General features: G+C 38.8%; 1 protein-coding gene across 1 annotated transcript in view; it reads right to left on the bottom strand.

The window, feature by feature from the left end:
• Positions 1–11,307, bottom strand: part of LOC139446415 (multiple epidermal growth factor-like domains protein 10) — a 50,212-nt gene extending 38,905 nt beyond the window's left edge. Inside the window, exons 1-8 of the mRNA XM_071227742.1 lie at positions 11,253–11,307; positions 10,881–11,000; positions 8,488–8,739; positions 7,792–7,980; positions 7,441–7,578; positions 6,435–6,572; positions 6,199–6,336; positions 5,203–5,340 (exon numbers count right to left, since the gene is read on the bottom strand). Of these exons, the coding sequence (XP_071083843.1) occupies positions 5,203–5,340; positions 6,199–6,336; positions 6,435–6,572; positions 7,441–7,578; positions 7,792–7,980; positions 8,488–8,739; positions 10,881–11,000; positions 11,253–11,307 (1,168 nt within the window). The remainder of the gene's footprint in view (positions 1–5,202; positions 5,341–6,198; positions 6,337–6,434; positions 6,573–7,440; positions 7,579–7,791; positions 7,981–8,487; positions 8,740–10,880; positions 11,001–11,252) is intronic.
• Between the last annotated feature and the right edge of the window lie 9,198 nt (positions 11,308–20,505).

The following is a 20,505-nucleotide window of genomic DNA, read 5'->3' on the forward strand; positions in this document are numbered from 1 at the left end:
TAAGTCTCTAATACACAATTAGCTAAGAAGCAGTTAATGTTGCTCAATATTATGAATCCTCTTTTTATGTTCATGATATTTTATCTTTAACACATTACACGATCCCTACCTTCTGATGTAAAAGATGGACGTCAACAGAGCGATGACAGCCAAGACGAGAAGTGTACCGAATGTTGCTACAACTGGTGCTTCCCGGCTTAAACATCCTGGTGTTGCCGGACACACTGTACAACATTGTTATTAAAACAAATATGGTGTTCATATTCTTTAATATTTTGTGTAGTTCTTACAGCTTTAATCGTGTGTTTGTTTGTCTGTTGTATTCCAGCTATATGACGGCAGACTGTAAATAATCGAGTATGGGCCAAACACTCCAGCGATTGACATCATGAGCATCGATCTACGCCTTTGAGATACGATGACATTCGTCAAACAAGTCTGCGAGCCTGACCACCCGATCCCGTTAGTCGCCTCTTACGACAAGCATGGGTTGCTGAAGACCGATTCTTACCCGGATCTTCACGGGTACTGTTCTTTTGGTGATATATGCGTCTTTTATCACACAAATTAACTGTTCCTGTAATCTCTTATTGAAAGGGAAAAGTACATGATGTATGTCATATATCTTGTAATGAACTTGTGCTGGAGTCCTTAGAGTTGCCTTGATATGTCTTGCGAAGTTCCTTTCAAAGAGTAGTACGAGAATCAACAAATTATTTTACAATATTGATCTACTTATCAAGCATCAGGATGACTGAGGAAAATTTGTAAATAGTTGACTTCAAAATTAAAAAAGAGAATGAAAACGTCTATCTTTTCTTCCTATGGCTTGTTGCGTGTTCCTACCTTGGCACAGGGGCTTCATGAAGTTGCCCTGACATCCTTCAGCACACTCCCCACTGGACTTCTCACAGGTCCGGGCGTCTTTACACTGACCACATCGCGACATGCAGTCATCCCCGTACATTCCATCAACGCATTCTGGCGAGTAGACGACATATACTTTTCATCTATTCACTTTACTTTATGATATACTGGCAAGACTATAGCGACCAGGGCAAGGAGAGTTGTTTTGTGCAAAAAGAGAGAACAGTAACATCCATCACATTGCATCCCACCTTTACAAGTGGGTTCTTGAAACCCTGGCTGACATCCCTGGTCGCATGTTCCATTGATCTTGTTACAAGGCAGGTTTCCTTTACATTGACCACACTCGGACTGACAGTGGTGTCCATGACGACCGTCACTGCAAGCTGTAAGAAACAATATCTGAAATCCTCAAGGACATTTCAATGACATCTTTTCACAGACATCAGTGCCCAGACAGTGACCCAGTGAGACGGGCAGATGATGTCCGTCGAGGCATGTGGCAGTGAAATGAATATTCATCCAATGTTTCAAATCCTCCGGATACGTCGTTTGATATCTGGCCCCGAGCGCTACGCGGGGAATTTGTCCGTGTATTTCTATCTACTCCCGTCCTTAAGCAATTAAGATGTTCGTGATTTAAAACTTTCTCTTTTCTTCTATGTGGACTCCAGTATTGCATGTAGTTGCAAAGACCTTGTAATTACATTTATGGTGACGTGGGCAAGACTTTGGATAAAAAAGTAGTTTGTGGAAGATGTAATACCCAAAATCAACACTCATCACATAGCCCTTGTAAATGCACTGAACAGTTCTAACAACAGTTTGAATGTGACACATCAGTCAGATGAGTAATTATTTAGAATCAAGAAAGTACCTAAATTGTGCAGTGCTGCTTTCAAAAGAAGTCACTTCTTTATCCATAATCAGAATCCATATTTCTTTACCACATTAGGAAGCTATTTTACATGTCGTTATTGGAAAAATAAACTGTGTTCATGTCACCGGGTCGTTATTTTTCTGGTGTCTCGGTCTCGTGCCGCTCCACGGTTTTATTTCCGACACCGCTCGGCTAATTCCGGCGGTCGTAGGTGTACAGTGTCATTACATTCTGTGTTAGGAATTTAGTGGCCCAACCATTTCATTCTCTTGTGATCTCATGAGGGGTACTCAAAGTACGTGATCTAGACTACAAGTTGTCGGACTCTCGTTTTTGTGGAAGTCTCGGTGGCTGAGTGGGTTAGATCGCTGACTTTGTGTGCTGGAGACTAGGTGCCTCACTCTGGCAAGTGTGGGTTCGTAAGTATGATTTTCAAACATTAGGGGAATTTATATGTACACTGAGATATTTCTCATGTATTTACGATCACTTCTGCCTCCTCAGTAATTGTACATAGCTTGTTGCAAATCTTTAATGCTACCGTTGGATAGCTTATGTTCGGCGCTTTATTTTGATACTTACATCTTCAGTATAAATATAGTAGTTAGTTTGCAATTTGAGTTGTCCCCATGTTTAGAAACAAACGTTGGCTAAGTGCCCTAGTATATTCGTTTGGACCGTTGGTACGGATCGGTGTGCTAGCTTGGGGTCACGGTGGAAACTCAGGTTTCGTTAGTAAGTGATTTCGGGGCCCTTTTTTATCTTCTACTGACTCACTCTGGTTGTATTGAGATAAACGTAATTACTAGGGTTTCCCATACTCGTATTTTCTACTACTCCGTGGATAACCAACATCGCCTTGATTGTCTAGCTACAAGTTACTTAGTAGCTGGTGTTTCCAATACTCCGTTTTCTAGTAATCCCAGGATAACCAAGCTTGGCCCCTGATTGTCTAGTTATTTGAGAATTTTGGTATTTCCTTGTTCAGTCAAAATGACTCAGTCGATCAGACCAGTTTGATATTCAGACGTACTCGTCTATTTTGTAGTCGTGTAAGTTTATTTCCCGTTATTTAACCCAGGCGAGGTTTTTCACTCATTAGAGTGTTAAGTTGATTGACTCAGGTGTTAATTTGACGCAGCCGACTTAATTGGCTGTTTAATTATCTGGTCGGTGTCTTGTCAAAATGTTTTAACTGATCTCATTTTATTGCTGCAATACAGTTGCTTAGCTGTGCCACATGTGTTTTTTCTCTGAATTAATTAATCAGTGATCTTTGTCAGCGCAGATTGGGTTTATCTGATCTATTATTGTCATCTATTAGTACATTTAGCTGTAATTGATAAACGTGTGAAGCTATTACCACGTTTTCATTATTAATTTATTATTATTTAATGACACTCCTGATCATTGGAGCAAAGCTCCGTGGCAATTCACATTTCACATTATTCAAGAGAGTTGTACAGTTATGAATATAAGTAGTTATTCTGTGACGGAACTTTGTACGGCGTCGATCTTACGTCAACTGTGTAACAGCTATGTGTCCTATATTCATGATCAGTGACATCTGTATCTATTGTTTGTTAGAAGCCCTTTAAAAGTTGATTCGTGGTTGCAATGTAAAATGTGGCAATGCAGCACACCAGATAGTGAGTGAGTGAGTTAATGCTTTACGTCACATCGGCAATATTTCAGCCATATCGTGACGACACACCAGATAGTGGAGTTATACAGGTATAAATATACCGCCAGAACATAGAACGACTGCGATTCTCCGACAATGGTACAACGACTATTGCTCCTATATTTTTGTCATCTACATCTATAGTTCGTGAAAACCCTTTATAAAAAGGGTCCGGCAATGCAGACCATTCTCTACCTAAAAGGCGAGTTGGCATGAAATAAGAGCAGATGCTCATAGTGCATGTGTGGCAAAGGTGAGACCCCTGGAAGGGTGTTAAAGGCTGTGTAATGATGTCTGGCCTGACGAAACCAGTTGGTGTCTTGGCTGATGACTCAAGGAGATTTGACTTAAAGAAAGTTCAAATGCCTAAATTGCATACGGGGATGGTTCCATTCCATTGGAGTAGCAGTTCAGTTTCTCTGACGTGTGTCGTATGGTGGCAATGAGAGCTTGATGTTGCGTACTATGGCTGGAGTGTCAGCTGCCATGTCATGAGCGAGTGGGCAACCATCGGAAGAGTGACAAGATGGCATGCCACTAATAGACAGACTACAGGCTTTGTCATGTGTTTTGCATATTCGTGTATGTGTTGTTCTTTGTACCAGTGTCATTGGCCATATCACTAGAACTTGAAACCAAAGAAGTAAAACAATTCTGCTTAAATGCATCTGATAATTCACTGCCTTGGAAACAAAGTTGTATCCTTCGACAATACTGAAAGCTATTCCTGACATTGTATTTGTGTTGGCATTTAACATATGTTAGTATATAGGATATGACATGAGATGAGTTGGTTCAGTACTGTTTGGAATTAGATTCATGAGCTCTGGCTATCTATGTGGCTATGATGCATACTAGTATATTCTTCGTCTGTATCATCTTTATCATATCTGAAATGAACCAAGGGTGTGTAAATACAATGACGAAAAGTTAACGCTACATGTACCTAATTCTCTCCTTGGGCATTCCTGCGGACCGTTTGTGAAAAAGACGGTGGATCTTAGTGGGTTGAACCTGTAGATCTCTCGCTACTCGTGTTGCCGTAACACCAGCTTCAATAATGCCCAATACTCGATGACAATTGTTTATGACTAATCCGAGCATGGTGCATTCAAAGAACTAGCTGACGTGTGTTGCAACGTTTCGCTTTTATGAGTACCTTCAACACCCAAAATTGCATATTGCACATTTAAAACATGCATGTTGTTCTCGGAAGGTGCTCAGAAAGACACGTGTTGGCTAATCTGACGCATGGATGTGAAAAGATGTTATTCTATCAAAGTGTGTGTTTTGTTGTGCAAATAAATAACCATTATTAGATATTAATGAGGTTGAGAGTTGCAATATAACACTTGCTTATCTTTTGGAACTTAGTGGAACTTGTAAAGGGATGCACGTGAGCGTCTAGGAGGACACAAATAAGATATCACAATAGAGTATGTGGGTCACATTCTTTATCATATTGTCCGAAAGCGTTACCGATAATGAAGACAGAGGTCTTATTTGAGGCATCAAATATTCATTGTACATCGATGTAATGACTGATAAGATTAATTAAATCTTTACAAGGAAAATGGCAAATTAAATTATTTACCAGAATGATCATTTTTCTCTCATCAAGTATCCCCAAAAAGTAGTCTGAATTCGTTTAAGTAACAACAATGTGAACAAAAAGGTTGAAACACTGTCTGTTATGCAAAAGTAACCACATTATATTATACTTTATAAATAAAACCTGTAAATAAATTAATGCAGAATGCAATATACTCACAACTCAAGCACGTATCAGTGGTCCACCCTGGTGCACATCCTCTCGGACATGTTCCTGTGGTCTTGACACATACATCTCCATTTTGGCAGTTTCCGCACTGGGAGGAGCAGTTGATACCATAGGAGCCGTCTTGACAAGCTGATGATATAGATATGTGCTTTAGTACTTTTAATGTTACTAATATGAGGTGCAGTCCGAGACCATTATCGCTCACTCACTCATACACAAAAAGAGGCAACTGGGACAACAGAAATAACATAACAGCGCACACTTGGCACCATAACGTCCGTCTGGGGGAGGGGCATGCTGTAGACAGTAACATGGACACCTATCAATTAATATAAGCTCTAAGAGAGGGCAAGCTTCAATGAAGGAGTGAGTGATACGGGTACAAATATGTATATTTTGTGAGCATATTGTCCATTACTCTTGACACGGACAAAATGTCCACCATTTTATGCGGTCATCTTCATATGCACAAAAAGGTCACTGTTACTCATCGTTCAAGATTAATTACATACATTCCTGACTGGTTCAAAATAATTGTTACAAAATGCATATTTGTTTTCAAAAAGAAGACTTAGTGATGAAACAACCACCCATAGATACACATTTTCATCGCAACATTTTGTATATATGCACTTGGACTATGTTGTGTCTTGGAAATGAACACGAAATCTTCCACTGTGATGGTGTTAGGTTGTATTAATAGTGACAATTATTAGCATTAATATTGAATAACACCTGCACATGAATGTATTGCGTAATACACTACTTCCGAAAACTGTGAAATACTCATTTGTTTCCAGAAACCTATGTGCCTTAGAGACTAAATTATTATTATTATTATTATTATTATTATTATTATTATTATTATTATTATTGTTGTTGTTGTTGTTGTTGTTGTTGTTGTTGTTGTTGTTTTTGTTGCTGTTATAGTTGTTGTTTTGGTTGTTGTTACAATTATTATTACACAACAAACCAGTATATACTCACAACTCAAGCACGCATCAGTAGTCCACCCTGATGCACATCCACTTGGACATGTCCCTGTCGTCTTGGCACATGTGTCTCCATTTAGGCAGTTTCCGCATTGGGAGGAGCAGTTGATACCGTAGGAGCCGTCTTGACAAGCTGGTGATATACATATGTACTTTAGTACTTATAATGCTACAAATAAGAGACGCGACAAGACCACTTTGTAGTTGAAACAGTTTAAAAAGTGTACCTACACTGTGAACAGAGATCTGGCGACAATCCTAACAGACACCCTCTAGGACATTTCCCTGTCATCTTGTCACAGACAACAGTATCCAGACAGTGACCACACTGAGACGCACAATTGGCACCATAACGTCCGTCTGGGCATGCTGTAGACAGTATCATAAACAGCCGTCAATGAGTATCAGGTCTTAGTGAGGGCAAGCTTCAGGCACAAGTGATGCAGGAACAGATAGGTATCAGGTCATCTCAGGCACATTTTGTCATATTGTCCATTACTCTTCACGTCGAAAAATGTACATGTCATACAAGTTATGCTGTCAGTGTTCGATGTACATATAGGTGGATTAAATTAGTGCTTAAAGTGTCAACTATTTTACAATACTGTTCATGCAAATCAGGTATTTCCTTAGGAGATAAACAATAAAGCATTCGGTTCCAAAGGAAAGTAAGTTGTTTTGAGTCTATAATTAGACTACATCAAATTTCGAAACAGCAGGTTTATCTGCCACGACACGAAATGATGCTCTTTTGAAACGCATATTCACACATGGGTAAATAGGTCAGCTATCTTAGACAATTCTGAAAAGAGGTCACGGTTAGTGGAAAACTATTACTCATGTTCAAGATTAATATCTTATATTCTTGACTGGTTCAAAATTGTTAAAAAATGCATGTTTCAAGACTTTTTTTCCCGCAACATGTTGTGAATTGGACTCAACTATGTCATTTCGTGGATGTGAACACGCCATCTTCCATTGTGATGGTGGCAGTTGAAAGTAATTGTGACAACAATCCTGTACTAACATCATCTATCAAATAACAGTATTTTAGATATTTGTGAAGTTGAACTCATGTAATAGTTGATTTGAATTAACTCCCTAGTAACAGTAATACATGTTCAATATGATGGATGAAATAATTGTTCATTGTCTTCATTATCTTCATTTATCACATGGAAACCTTCACATATAATTGGGTCATTTTCCATATCAACGTTGAAAACTTATTCCTCACGTGTCTGACAATCCATGCCACTGTTCCCAGGAGCACAGCCACCAAGACACTGTCCTGTGATCTTGTCACAGACTTCTGTGTTGTTCAGACACCGACACTGTTTGTCACAGTCTGTGCCAAACCAGCCGTCACTGCACACTTAATTGATAAAAGGTTATAAACACTGACTAAAACTACTGGACGTCTTTCACCATTAATTACACATATTCCTCTGCTGTTTCAGGACAGATATTATTGCGCAATTTAATTAAAGCACAAATATGTATGCCTAAAACTAACTGCATCAACGATGGTACGTTGCTAGGTACTCATAGATATGAATAATCATCAGTTGAAATATCCAACACTTACCGAATATTTGCACCTCACACAAAGTAAGGTGTTTATCGAAGCCTCCTGGCACCCGTATAGTGACGGTGTTCCCTGTCAGTGGCTGGCGGCAGGTGACGTTAGCTATAGGAGGAGGACGTTCAGTTGATGACCAGTTGTAGCACATCTGGCTGCCCACAAGTATCTCCGTGCCGTTGTTTCTGTCTTGACCTGTATAGAATGGATGTCAAATGTGTCAAAGATGTAAATGCAGAGGTAAATGGGAAAAGATACCGATAGCTATAGGTTACAAATATAACTATTTAATCGGTGTTGTTTCTTTACAAGACTGTTAATTGGAAAGAATGAATGATACATATGATTGTTCGTATATACTGATGGAAATGAATATGGTAAACTTACTTTTAGACACAGTATAAATGATATGCTATCATGGGTTCCCAGCCTTGTCTACCAAATACGCGTTGGAAACGATGGACAATAACACAATTTGACATTTGATTCTGACATGTGGTGAATTTGTACGCGCGCTATTTCTGTACTGGCAATAGAGATTAATTCTCTATTTCTCATTGTTCCCTTATTCGTTTCCATCAGTATATTTACAAACATTTTGTATCGCATTAAGAATGCTAAATCCATTCCAATATTAAATTCTGCGACACACACTGTAGACTTGACTTGTATAACAACTATATGTGTACACCTTGCACTCACGGTCATCACGCAGATAGAGTCGGATGTGTTGTATCCGGTCTGTGCTGGAGGTGTTCAGGTACACAGTCCAAGTATGGTGTTCATCTCCAGCGGCTGTATGTGTACATGTCAGTGGTTTAGCATAGAAGGATGTGGTAGCTCTGCCATCTACTCCATAGTGTGCTTGGAATGCATGGCTTAGATTACTTGTCTTCTCTGTATTTTCAGTGTATGTGGAACTCTGGGTAGAAGGTCTACCCAAAGCCACATTTTCTGTGAAAAAGAGCGTTACACATTTCTAAGCAATCGGAGGAGAACCATAGAGGAAAGCCAATGAAGTCTAAAGACGACATTCGCCACCATTGGCCCCATTTTGTTATGTCATCAATGTTTTGTGCGAAAATACGACAAACCAGTCAGAATGTGCTAGGGATTGGGGCACTGTCATAAAATAATACAGGATATAATATGTGATCATTTAAACAATCGTGAAAAATAGATATCGTCATCTGGACATTGCAAAGCACATAAATAACAGAATTGTTTTGTATGAATTGTAGTTGATACCTTGTATGGCCTGACACTCAGGTGTTTTTGTTTACCTTCAGCTGAAAGCTCAACTGACAACAAGATTTTCCATTGAGTTTTATGTCGGACGATCTGTTTGGTTTTCCAAACTTAATTCAGTTTAATATCCATTTTTATATGTACTGATAGGTTATACATATTTCTGAAACAGCCACCAGTTTCAAAACAATATTTATTCACACCTAATTAACTTAAATATTAAATATTGTGATCACATTTGACTCCATTTGGCAATGGATTTTCCATATTAGTTTTCATATTAAATGTTCACAGGGAGTATGTCAGTTAGGTTAAGTTTAGCCACTAAACTTTGTTCACTAAATCTAGGAACTCTTCAGTGTAATTTCTTTTTAATATTCATTCTATGAAAGTAATGGTGATTTCAAATGTTGAATAGAGCCTAAACTTGCCTAATTTCCTGGTCTGGAGATTTAAGATAACAAGAATATCAATCCAGATATTCCGCAGTCACTGTTTAGGGCCAATATATACGCGTGGGTAATATATACTCTTGGTTTAAATCTGACGTAATATATGAATCTATTTTACAAATGGTTAGACTGTATGAATGACAAATTTAATTATCACCAAACTTTATTACAATATTTCATATCTGGCGACTATTCAAAAATTATACTTAAAAGAGACAATTATACGAGACACAAAAGGGGTGTTAAAATGAAGCTTTACTAAAAGTAAAGATAACCATTAAATATGTCAAGATTCCACAGGCGACACAGACGATCAATAACTTATCTCTGCACATATGCTTAATGTCTACTCGGATTGGCAAAGTCCATTTGGCCAAGAAGTTTAATTTAAGCTACAGGTATATTGATGATCTGATATGAAATAGCCAATTCCCTTGAAATGATTTACCCACCTGAACTCGAAACAAAAGAGAACAGTGAGACCGTCTCATCTGTTTCATATTTAGATCTATGCATAAAGATTCAGAGTGACAAAACACTCTCCACAAGACTGTATGACGAGAGGGATGATTTCAGCTTTTCGTGGTGTCCTTTAATGTCGAGCAATACTCCAGCAGTCTATCCTTTGGTGTTTAAACTTCACATTTATGGTGCAGTTGACCATGCTCTCTCCAACGAGATTTCAGAGAGCGCATACGACCCTTGCTCAGAAGTTGCTTGATCAAGGTTAAACATTCAAGGCCTCAGTAAGCCTCTCAAAAGGTTTTATGGTAGACATGTGGAGGACATTGTCAAATTTGATGCATCAGTGACAAAGGTGATGTCCGATTCAATTCCCTATTTTGAATGTACCAGATGTTCACGTTTTTTGTCAGGTGAGCAATTGACATGCCTTTCCATGTGTCTGTGATGGATGGCACCGATGGGACAGGATATGCTCACCTTTTCGATATCATGGTATCATCACTATTGAATGTTTTTCATAAATACATGCTCGTGATATAGTCAGAATCGTACTCTTATGAGAACGGAATTGGTTTTCGCTTTTAGTATATATTTGGCATTGTACTGACAAATGTGAACGTGTTTTGGGGGTTTATTAATTACAGCTGAAACTTATTATTTTAATTGCCAATTCATGCCTCGAGCTTTCAAACCTGTTGATATATTTGAAAGCCAAACACACTCGAGTGAAATTCTATATATTTAGCCCCCCTGCAAAGTTTTATTTACATCGTTTTTTGAGGACGTAACATTTGGTTGTTTCCTTCATGTCTGCAATATAGCCTGCATCAAAAGAGAGGGGTCGAGTTTCCTTTAAAAGTCTAAGCATCATAGTATGTACTGGTGTTGTAAATCTGAAAACTGTAAACCTGTAAAATATAACCCACTCACGTTTCTGACAGTACGGACCAAACCATCCTTCATGGCATGTGTCTGGACTGCCGACCTTGGTACAGGGAGCGGAGGGGAACACGGTGCAGGCGCTTGTGGTGTTACAGTGACACTCTGAGGCTGTTGGAGAATTGAACTTTGTGTCAGTTATATATTTCTTGTGAACCTTATCTTTGTAGCTTTATACTTATTGTTGCCAAAGATCTCGTTCAATGTTTGTGGTATACAGGCGAACACGTTCATAAAGACGACTGTATAAATAAACATTATTTTTGACGTAAAATGACATGTCTGGAATGTTACTGTTAAATATAGAAATGTTGCAATGTCATTCGAAATTAGTCAATGCATGCCCATGTATCATTGCTCTACCTGTCAGAGACACAGTGACAGAGACCACAATCGCTCCAAGCAGGATCCCTTCCATGGCGTGTCTGTCAGGAAAATCTGGATGAAGAACAAGCTTAAGTCAACTTCATGTATGTGTATTCGTTTGTTTGGCACTATAAAGAGATCCAATATTCCAGGGGTGAAACATTTCGGTGAAAATATCTATAATACGATAACATTTAACATCGATAACTTTGGAACCATTCTTCTAGTCGTCTCTTAGCTCTTTGGACTTTGATTAGACATTCGTGGTACTGTATTGTATTGTAAACATGGTGTAAGTCTTTACCTTTTCTAATTTTTTGGATAAACGTCATTTGTCTACTAACCAACTAAAGATAGACAAAAGACTGTAACTACACTGACGAGCAAAGCAACATCACCCAAAAATATATCAGGCTTGACAAAAAAGACAAAAAGATGTTCCAAATGTAACTTTTGTAATAATGTAATGCGTTAACAGACAGCAATGAATTATAATGTATTGGCAGTAAAATTAAATGACCCACGAGGACAAGGACACGGGGTATATTGTCAGTTTGCAGTAAACTCAATATAGTTGAGGTTAAAGCCTTTTTATATGAATGGAATTGATACAAATCCGTGATGGACGATATACGTGCTGTATGTGGGCTTGAGTTATCAAATTGAAACATCTTCCTTTCGTTCTGATGTCCGGATGAAAGTGCCACTAGCCACAATATCTCGTCGATGTAACGTAGTGCTGTGAGAATAGATTTCACAACAATTGGTTACGTCTTTTCCAAGACAATTCACGGCCCATATCATTACACTGCCACCTCCGAAAGGTAGTCTCCTTGACAGAATAACGAACCTTGCTCTCTTCCCAACGACAAGACACACGTACTCTAACGTCAACTCTGAAGAGCTGAAACCTGCTCTCGTTAGAATACATCAGACTATCTGCCAATTCCTGTTCTACCATCAATGTACAGTGCACGCCCACATGCTTCTTTGACGTCTATCTCATCGTGCCAACTTGATCCCCTAATAGGGTCCAAAGTTTGGATATAGTGAAACGGCTGACCACATGCTCTCGGCCATGACGGCAGTCAAGAAGCGATTCCTCAACTGAAGAATATGCAAATAACGATCTACGTCGTGTGTGGTGGCACATGGTCTTGTGTCTACTATCTGCGGGTAACGTGACAGTAACCTGGTGATTGTTGTTGCAGGTGGTTGCCTGGTATTTGAATGCAAGTAAAGTGTCTAGCGATTGTGTCATGTCTGACTACCAACTGTAGCAAACCAATGGCGCTTTCTCTCTGCTGAATTGCACACAGAGGCAAACTAACATCGAGAAAATTCCGGAATAGATTTCCCACAGAAAATTCAAAAGAAATTACATACATTTATTAACTATTCTATTATCTTTCCTTGTTTACTATTGATTGACATGGGTCCCGTTCCACAAAGCGATCCTAACTACAATCAATCTTAGAGACTTATGTCGATTTTAAAATCGTCTTAGCTAAAGTTTACGCCCGTTCCACAAAGCGATCTTAGGGCGATTGTAACTTTACAAGTTCTTAGATAGTCGATCTTAACAAAGATCGGAATATTCAGCCATGAAGATACGAAAGTTTCCCTTCGAGTGGCCTCCCTTGGTCATGTTTAGCAGACGACGCATTGTCGAAATATGGCCGAATCGCTTTCCTCTGTCGGCGTCAAACGCGTTCGTCGCAGAAATATAACAGCAAGCGAGATCGCTGTCCTTGTTGATGAGGTGGCTGTTCACCACACGACACTGACTTCTTCATTCAGCTCTACCGTCACCAATAAGCTTAAAGGCAGCATATGGGAGGACATCACTAACAAGTAAGTGAGCTATGGACTGTCAGAAGATACAATAATATATAATGATAAGTCAACATACGTGCCCCAACAAGCAAATGTAAACGCTGGGATGCTGGTGTAGACGGAGAGACAGCTTCTATCAGTTCCAAGAGGGCGTTGCGTGGCATACGATATCGCGCATACAATTCATCGTCAGATAACGTATCCAGCTGCCGGTGCGGCCTCTAAACACCCTTTCTTTGTGTAAGACACGGTCCATTTCCTTGTACATCATAATAATTTTTTCGTGATTACTGCCAGTTCGTCACATCAAATTTGATTGCTTAAACCCTAAATCGTAATGGCTTCTGTGGTGAATACTTTTCGAATTATTTTCTGAGAGCGATGGTGATTGGAAGAGATATAACATAATGACAAGCATAAAAATCACATACTGTCGTATGGAATCCTGGAAGGGACAATGCCGCTTTGACGCATTGTCGCCTAACAAATACAAGCAAATGTCAAAATTAACCAAAGCGCGACAATACGACAACAAAACATTTCATCAAAATGTCGCGTTGTCTCTTTGTCGCTTTGTCGCATTGTCGCGCTTATGTTAACTACTTCACATTTTCAAAATTTTAACAAAACATGATCTATGACTACAGAATAAATCTCTGGGATCGAACATAGTCACAACAATTACAAATGCGCAAACATAGGTAAGTGAAGAAGGATTAAAGGGGCGTCGGTTATCTAAAGTTTGATGTATTAAGTAGTTGATATCACTAAACGACTGTCTCCAGACACGACACGTATCCCCATACTTTGTTTACGATACGATACGTATAGCGAAACTTAAATCGCGGTAATTTTGCGTATTTTTTTATATGAAATAGGGCATAAACACTATTAAAAGTCTTAAAACTTTTCGAATATCTAGTCTCATGTTTGAAATAGAAATGTCTCATTTCAATCAAGAACTTATTTCAGATAAAACAGGAGAGCAAACAACAACATTATCTAGTATAAAATAAAAATAGCAAAGTCTCTGTTCGCGAAATAGTCAGTCAAAAGAGGACAAGGTCAGGTTGGTTGGCCTGGATACGTCTGAGGCTGTAACCGGGCCTATTCCAAAGAATTTTGTAATGATATTTTTTTTGTATGATCTGTTACTGTACTTAGATGCTAGTGTGATGTGTAAACGGGCTGTGATAGGATGTTATGGAAATTCCTTTAATGTTCTAGTGCCGAGGTACTGAGTAGATTGCATATAAGGGGACAATAGCGTGTTCACGTATCTCTCGCGCATTTTCATCATATCGAAACCAGCTTTCATGTGAGGATCGCTCATCATCCCTGATCCCCTGCCTAGCCCATCTCGGAAGCCTGACCACTGTTGCCGCTTGGTGAATATATATTATTATCACTGACTTTTGCTATCACCACTATATTTTTGTATTTGATACTGGCCACTGCCATCATATTATTTATTGCCATTGAATATTGCACTATCACTCTATTGTGTACTGCCATTGTAATTGCTGTGTAGTAATTTGTATGGATTTGCAAACTTGGCGAATTTTTGTAATACATTTGTTGATTGTATACCACTTGTTGGTTGTTTGTTGGTTTCACACCAAGTTCTTTTATGTACAAATTCCTGGGTAAACATATTGTTTCAATTTAGGAATCGACATGTAGCAAGTATTAAATAATTTTAAACAAAATTAAGAAGCACCACAAAGAACGTCGAGGATTCCAGGTCAGAAATTACCCCAGTACCCTGCTTAACGAGATGGCGGCTATCAATTAACAGATTATGGTAAAACGGGGAAATGTAGCCCTTTCATTCACTAATGACGTCATGTTATCTTATAAACGGATTTTCCTCACTTACATGTACACCTGATTTTATAGTTCGAATAAGGTATGACCAAGGGCGCCTGAGATTTTATCGATAAAAATTGTAAATATATATTTTTACCTGAAAAAAAAATCATTAAATAGTATTTGTTTTGTTTAGGGTATTTTTTTTGTTGGTTCTTTTGTATAACGCCACAGTGAGAAATATTCCGGCTCTACATGGCGGCGATCTGTAAAATATCTATTCTGGACCAGACAAACCAGTCAATGATATTATGAGCAACGATCCACGCCGTTGGAGAACGATGACACGCAAAGAACCAAGACGCCGAGCCTGGCCATTAAGGGGCCCAAGAGATATCCTTTTTTCATAAACGTATATTTCAAAACGTATCTCATACGCTTTAGCTTTTTCTATACATTTCTTTGATGGGCATTTAGAAGTTGGAGTACTAAGTAAGGATGAGAATTTAGAGAGTCACAACCCTCGCCACCAACCTCAAAGACTTCAATATCAGGAAACTACAAGAAGCAATCAACATCAAAAGACTCCAGCCGTCAATCAACCGTGACCAAGGCTATTACATACCCCCGGCGTACCATCAACTCATCAAAGACCCCAATTAGCCATAATCCCGTTGTTTATATTACTGGCTTCATCCTTTGTTTACTAGTATGTCACTGACTTCACCGATAATTGTCGTCACTACCCCTGTGTGTACATAACAGGCTTCTCTACTCCAGTATAACAATATCTACTCTACTGTATAAGTGAGTGAGTGAGTGAGTATAGTTTAACGCCGCTTTTAGCAATATTCCAGCAATATCACGGCGGGGGACACCAGAAATGGGCTTCACACATTGTACCCATGTCGGAAATCGAACCCGGGTCTTCGGCGTGACGTGCAAACGCTTTAACCACAAGGCTACCTGACCGCCCCGCTACTGTATAAACATTGCCTCCTACTTGTGTATATACTTGCCAACCACACTCTGTAAATCACTTGCTTGATAACGGTATTAGAACCTACATCGAAACGTCGCTCTTAATTGTAATAAAGAAGTTGTTCATCCATAAATTCTTATCCTTACTTTTTTTCTATACATTTTTAAACACACTCGTAACAACACAAACGGTATCTACTGGAAAATCATACATTTTAGTAACTTATATAATTTATCTAATATCGATGAAACAAGCCATTATACTTTTAAAAAGACTAAAATCATGTGTTTTGCCTCCGGACTTGTGAGTCAAGCTCATGTGATGATTGTTTGTTTATGGCTCGCTAGTTTGAAATATCACAACACAAATGTTAGCAAATAGAAACAATCACGACCCTGGGTGATTACCGCCGGTTCTAGTTCCTCGTGATTAAAATGACGGCAGATTTCATCGGTGTAGGTCAGCGGTCACAAAGGGCGAGATTCAGATGGGGAGTTTTGTAGTTCAGCCCACCTCCCATCTGACTTGATGTCTTACATGACAAACCCGTGAAGTTCCAGGTTAGAATTATTGGTCTTCAGCATCCCAGCTTGTCATAAGAAGCGACAAACGGGATCGGACGGTCAGATTCGCTGAGTTGGTGGATACAGGTCATCGTATCTCAGTTGCGTAGATGGATGCTCATGATGTCAGTCACTGGATTGTCTAGTCCAGGCTGGATTATTTTCAGACCGCCGTCATATAGCTGGTATATAGCTGAGTGCGGCGTTAAACAACAAACAAACGTAGTACAAAAATTCACAGTGTAATATGTGCAACGTCGGAATAGTAAGTGTCTCACCTCAGATCATTTCTGTAATCCCCAACTGTGTGCTAAGAGGTATGCTAAAATGAGAAGCTTTAAAATACAGGACTTATGAGGAAAATATGGCCTCTTCGTTATCTCCGAAGTAGGAAAATATTTCATTGATTTATCTGGTTATCTTTTGTTCAAAGGAATTAAGCTAGATATAGTATGGAGCCAGTTTATCCTCATCGTGCAATATAAAGTTACATGTTTGTATCCTGTACTGATACACGCTCTCTGTATATTTGTATTGCAATTACTGTTACATGAAAACTGTGAGTGAGTGAGTGAGTGAGTTTGATTTTACGCCGTTTTTAGCAATGTTCAAGCAATATCACGGCGAAGGACACCAGAAATGGGCTTTACACATTGTACCCATGTCGGGAATCGAACCCGGGTCTTCGGAGTGACTAGCGAACGCTTTAACCACAAGGCTACCCGACCGTCCCTGAAGACTGTGAACAATATTAGGTGTTCATCCAGATCCGGAAATACACAAAACCACACAGTATTTTCCAAATTTAATAGGCGATGTGTGTGCTGTTGTCTAAAGCAATGTGCTGTGCAGAGGGTGGTCAAGCTGGTTGACTTGGTTGATGCATGTCATCCCAATTGCGTGGGTCGATGCTCATGATGTCAATCACTGGATAGATGGTTTAATGCAGCCATTAGTTAATGAGGCTTTGATACAACCAGGTACAACCAGTTTCAGCTACCAAAGCAAATAAACGTTCTTGAAAATGTCTGTGAATCCATTGGAATGGAAGTGCATGTAAATAAAACCAAATTTTATTTCCATGATGTGGAATATCGAATAGCACCGAAAAATGCTATTTCAAAGGAGAAAGATTTGAAGGTGTGATTGTTTACAAATATTTTGGAACTCCCAGGTTGTGGTGCAAGACTTCAATATTCCTACAGCTTGAGCAAACAAATCATTCAAAGACGTCTTGAAAATATTTGACAGTGTAACCGTTTCGATCTTGTTTTACGGAACAGAAGTTTGGGGGACACTGTATCATCGCCTCTCTGAGAAAAACGTCATGGTACTTGAATTGGCGAGTTTGGTAGAGTCCCTCTTCAGTCTATCTATTTTACAATAACAGTTAAATATTGATGCAGACCTCTTCATTTTCACTCTCACATCTTATGTCGTCAAACCTTCTTGTTTAAATCACTTGATAATGTGGACAGAGTGACATGGGCTACATCAGTTAGAAAAACATTTTGTTCCGTTTAGTATTTGAATTGATCTGGATACAACGAGAAATCGGCGATATCACATTATTCTTTATATCAAGACACGCATCTTTCAATGGAATTATCTTCGAAATGTAAATAATATTTTCAGTTCAAATCTATGTTGAATACAGAGCCTTATTTAACAAACGACATTCCACATTACATTTAAGGTGTATATCTCAAAGTTTAGATGCAATAATTTCCGTTTGATGTGGAATTTGCAAGACAGTTATATTCCTCATTATGAACGAGTCTGCAAATACTGTTTCTCCAAACACTATAAATATATTGAAGACAAAATACCATGTTGTGATTGTATGCGAACGACATGCCTCTATAAGAAGAAAGTACGAGAGGCGTTCAATAAGTTTTGCAACTTCAATATAATGACCAAGTCGCGGAATATCTTTTGCACTTTTATTTTTCAATATAATCTCCATTCACCTCAATACACTTATTCCATTTGTCCATCAAGCTTTTAATACCACTTTTATAGAAATCCGCAGATTGGCCCTCTAACCACGCCTCTGTGACAGCCTTTATGTCCTCGTCCTCCTGGAAGCATTCCCACGTAGGGTAGATTTCATTTGCCGGAACAGGAAATAGTCACTGGGGGCTAGGTCTGGGCTGTAGGGAGGGTGAATTAATTGTACAGCCCAGACAATTCTGCCCTACGCGGAAGACGCTTCCAGGATGACGAGGACATCCATTTCTTATGAAATGCATACAGCTACCGCAAACAGATGATAAACTTGTCCTACATGATAGAAATACCTAAATACCTATTTTTTTAAGAAAGCAATTTATCATGCTATATCAATGTATTATGGCTGGTGGCCTGCTCCTAAATACATTTTCTGTCTCTCTTAATTTCATCATGTCATTGCTTCAAACGGGCTGCATGATATGCTCCGTTTATTGTCTCAGCTTTTGGAAGATTGTCCACCATGATGATACCCTCGGCATCAGAGAACGAGGTCATGAACACCTTTGTAGCTGTAGCTGTCTGTGCCTTCTTTGGTGGTAATGTCAAATGCTTCCACTGTTTTGATTGTTGTTGTTGAACCTAGGTTTCGTCCATAGTCACATATGCACATTGCAAGAACCTTTCTGGATGAGCTTCAAACAGGGTCATATCAACATGAGACATCTGCAACTGCTGGTGTTCATGCGCCAATAATGATCTAATATCTCTTTATTGAAAGCTATAAAATTGTGTTTTGGAAATCTCTTTCAGAATAATATTTGTTTTGGAAAACAAATATTCATGTGGTGACACTAGGGGTTACATGTGCAGCTGTAAGTGTCTTTTAATGCTCAGCCGACGCAATCCGAGATCTAGACCGAATGGTCAGATATGTCAAGTTTGAACAAAATCAAATCAATATGTACAGAAATATGGGTTTGAATTTATCTTACGTAAGCTAAGCACTAAGCTTACTTGTCGTGCTTATGGTTACCAAATAACAAAATTCATAATAGATAATTATCCTTTGCTAATACTATTTTGCTAGCCCCATTTCACATTGGTGTTCTCTCAAATAGTTCCACTCATGTCTCAACTATTTTAACAAGATAGAGTAACGTCCCCTCGCGAAGGATAAAATATTTAAAGAAGCTATCGTAAAATATCTTTACTTATTTCTTACACATCTCTCTTCAAAACGTTTAAAATATTTTTCGTAACCATTATGTAACTCGCGACCTTAGATCTTTGATGTAACGAGTCAGCGTATTCCTCATTTGGTAGTTAGAGTGTGTGCATTGAATAAATATTTAAGTAACCATTATTATTAAGTTTGAACAATTATTAGCTTTGACACAAATAAACAGGGTGAGTATGACAAGTAACTAAAGGCAAGGTGGCCTTCTTTCCATATCAATGATAGCTGTTCACTAAAATGTTCAAAAATCGCTACATGCCTATTCAATGTATAAGATGGATATAATACCAGAAATGTATTTAACAACAATTCGATCTTTATCTTTACGCAGATGTTTAACGAAGTTCAGGTGTGGTATACATACCCTCGATATACAATTATACAGACATTCCAAAGATAATGATGTTTTAACATCGATGTGTCCTTACTGCAAATATTACCAAGAAGATGAATACCATGTTTTATTAACATGGCCAGTATAGGAAGATATACGAATGAAATACCTGCCTAACTATTATTATACGTATCCATCACAAAGAAAATGTGTACTGTAAATCAACAACCAAAATAGCCACATTCTTCTGAGACTTGCAGTTTTTGTTTATAAGAGATCTGAAAGAAGGATGATTGATTGAATATTAATGAAACTGTGTACATCTATTCAGCTACAATATACATGTACAAGTGGTGCTCAACGACGAGACCCGTGAAGATTCCGGGGTAAAATAGGTCTTCAGCAACCCATGCTTGCCGTAAAAGGTGACTATGCTTGTCGTAAAAGGCGACAAACGGGATCGGGTGGTCAGGCTCGCTGACTTGGTTGATGCATGTCATCGATCCCAATTGCGTGGTTCGATGCTCATGATATCA

Source organism: Haliotis cracherodii, unplaced genomic scaffold, assembly GCF_022045235.1.
Source record: "Haliotis cracherodii isolate W230 unplaced genomic scaffold, xgHalCrac1.p SCAF_6, whole genome shotgun sequence".
NCBI classification, from domain to species: Eukaryota; Metazoa; Mollusca; class Gastropoda; order Lepetellida; family Haliotidae; genus Haliotis; species Haliotis cracherodii.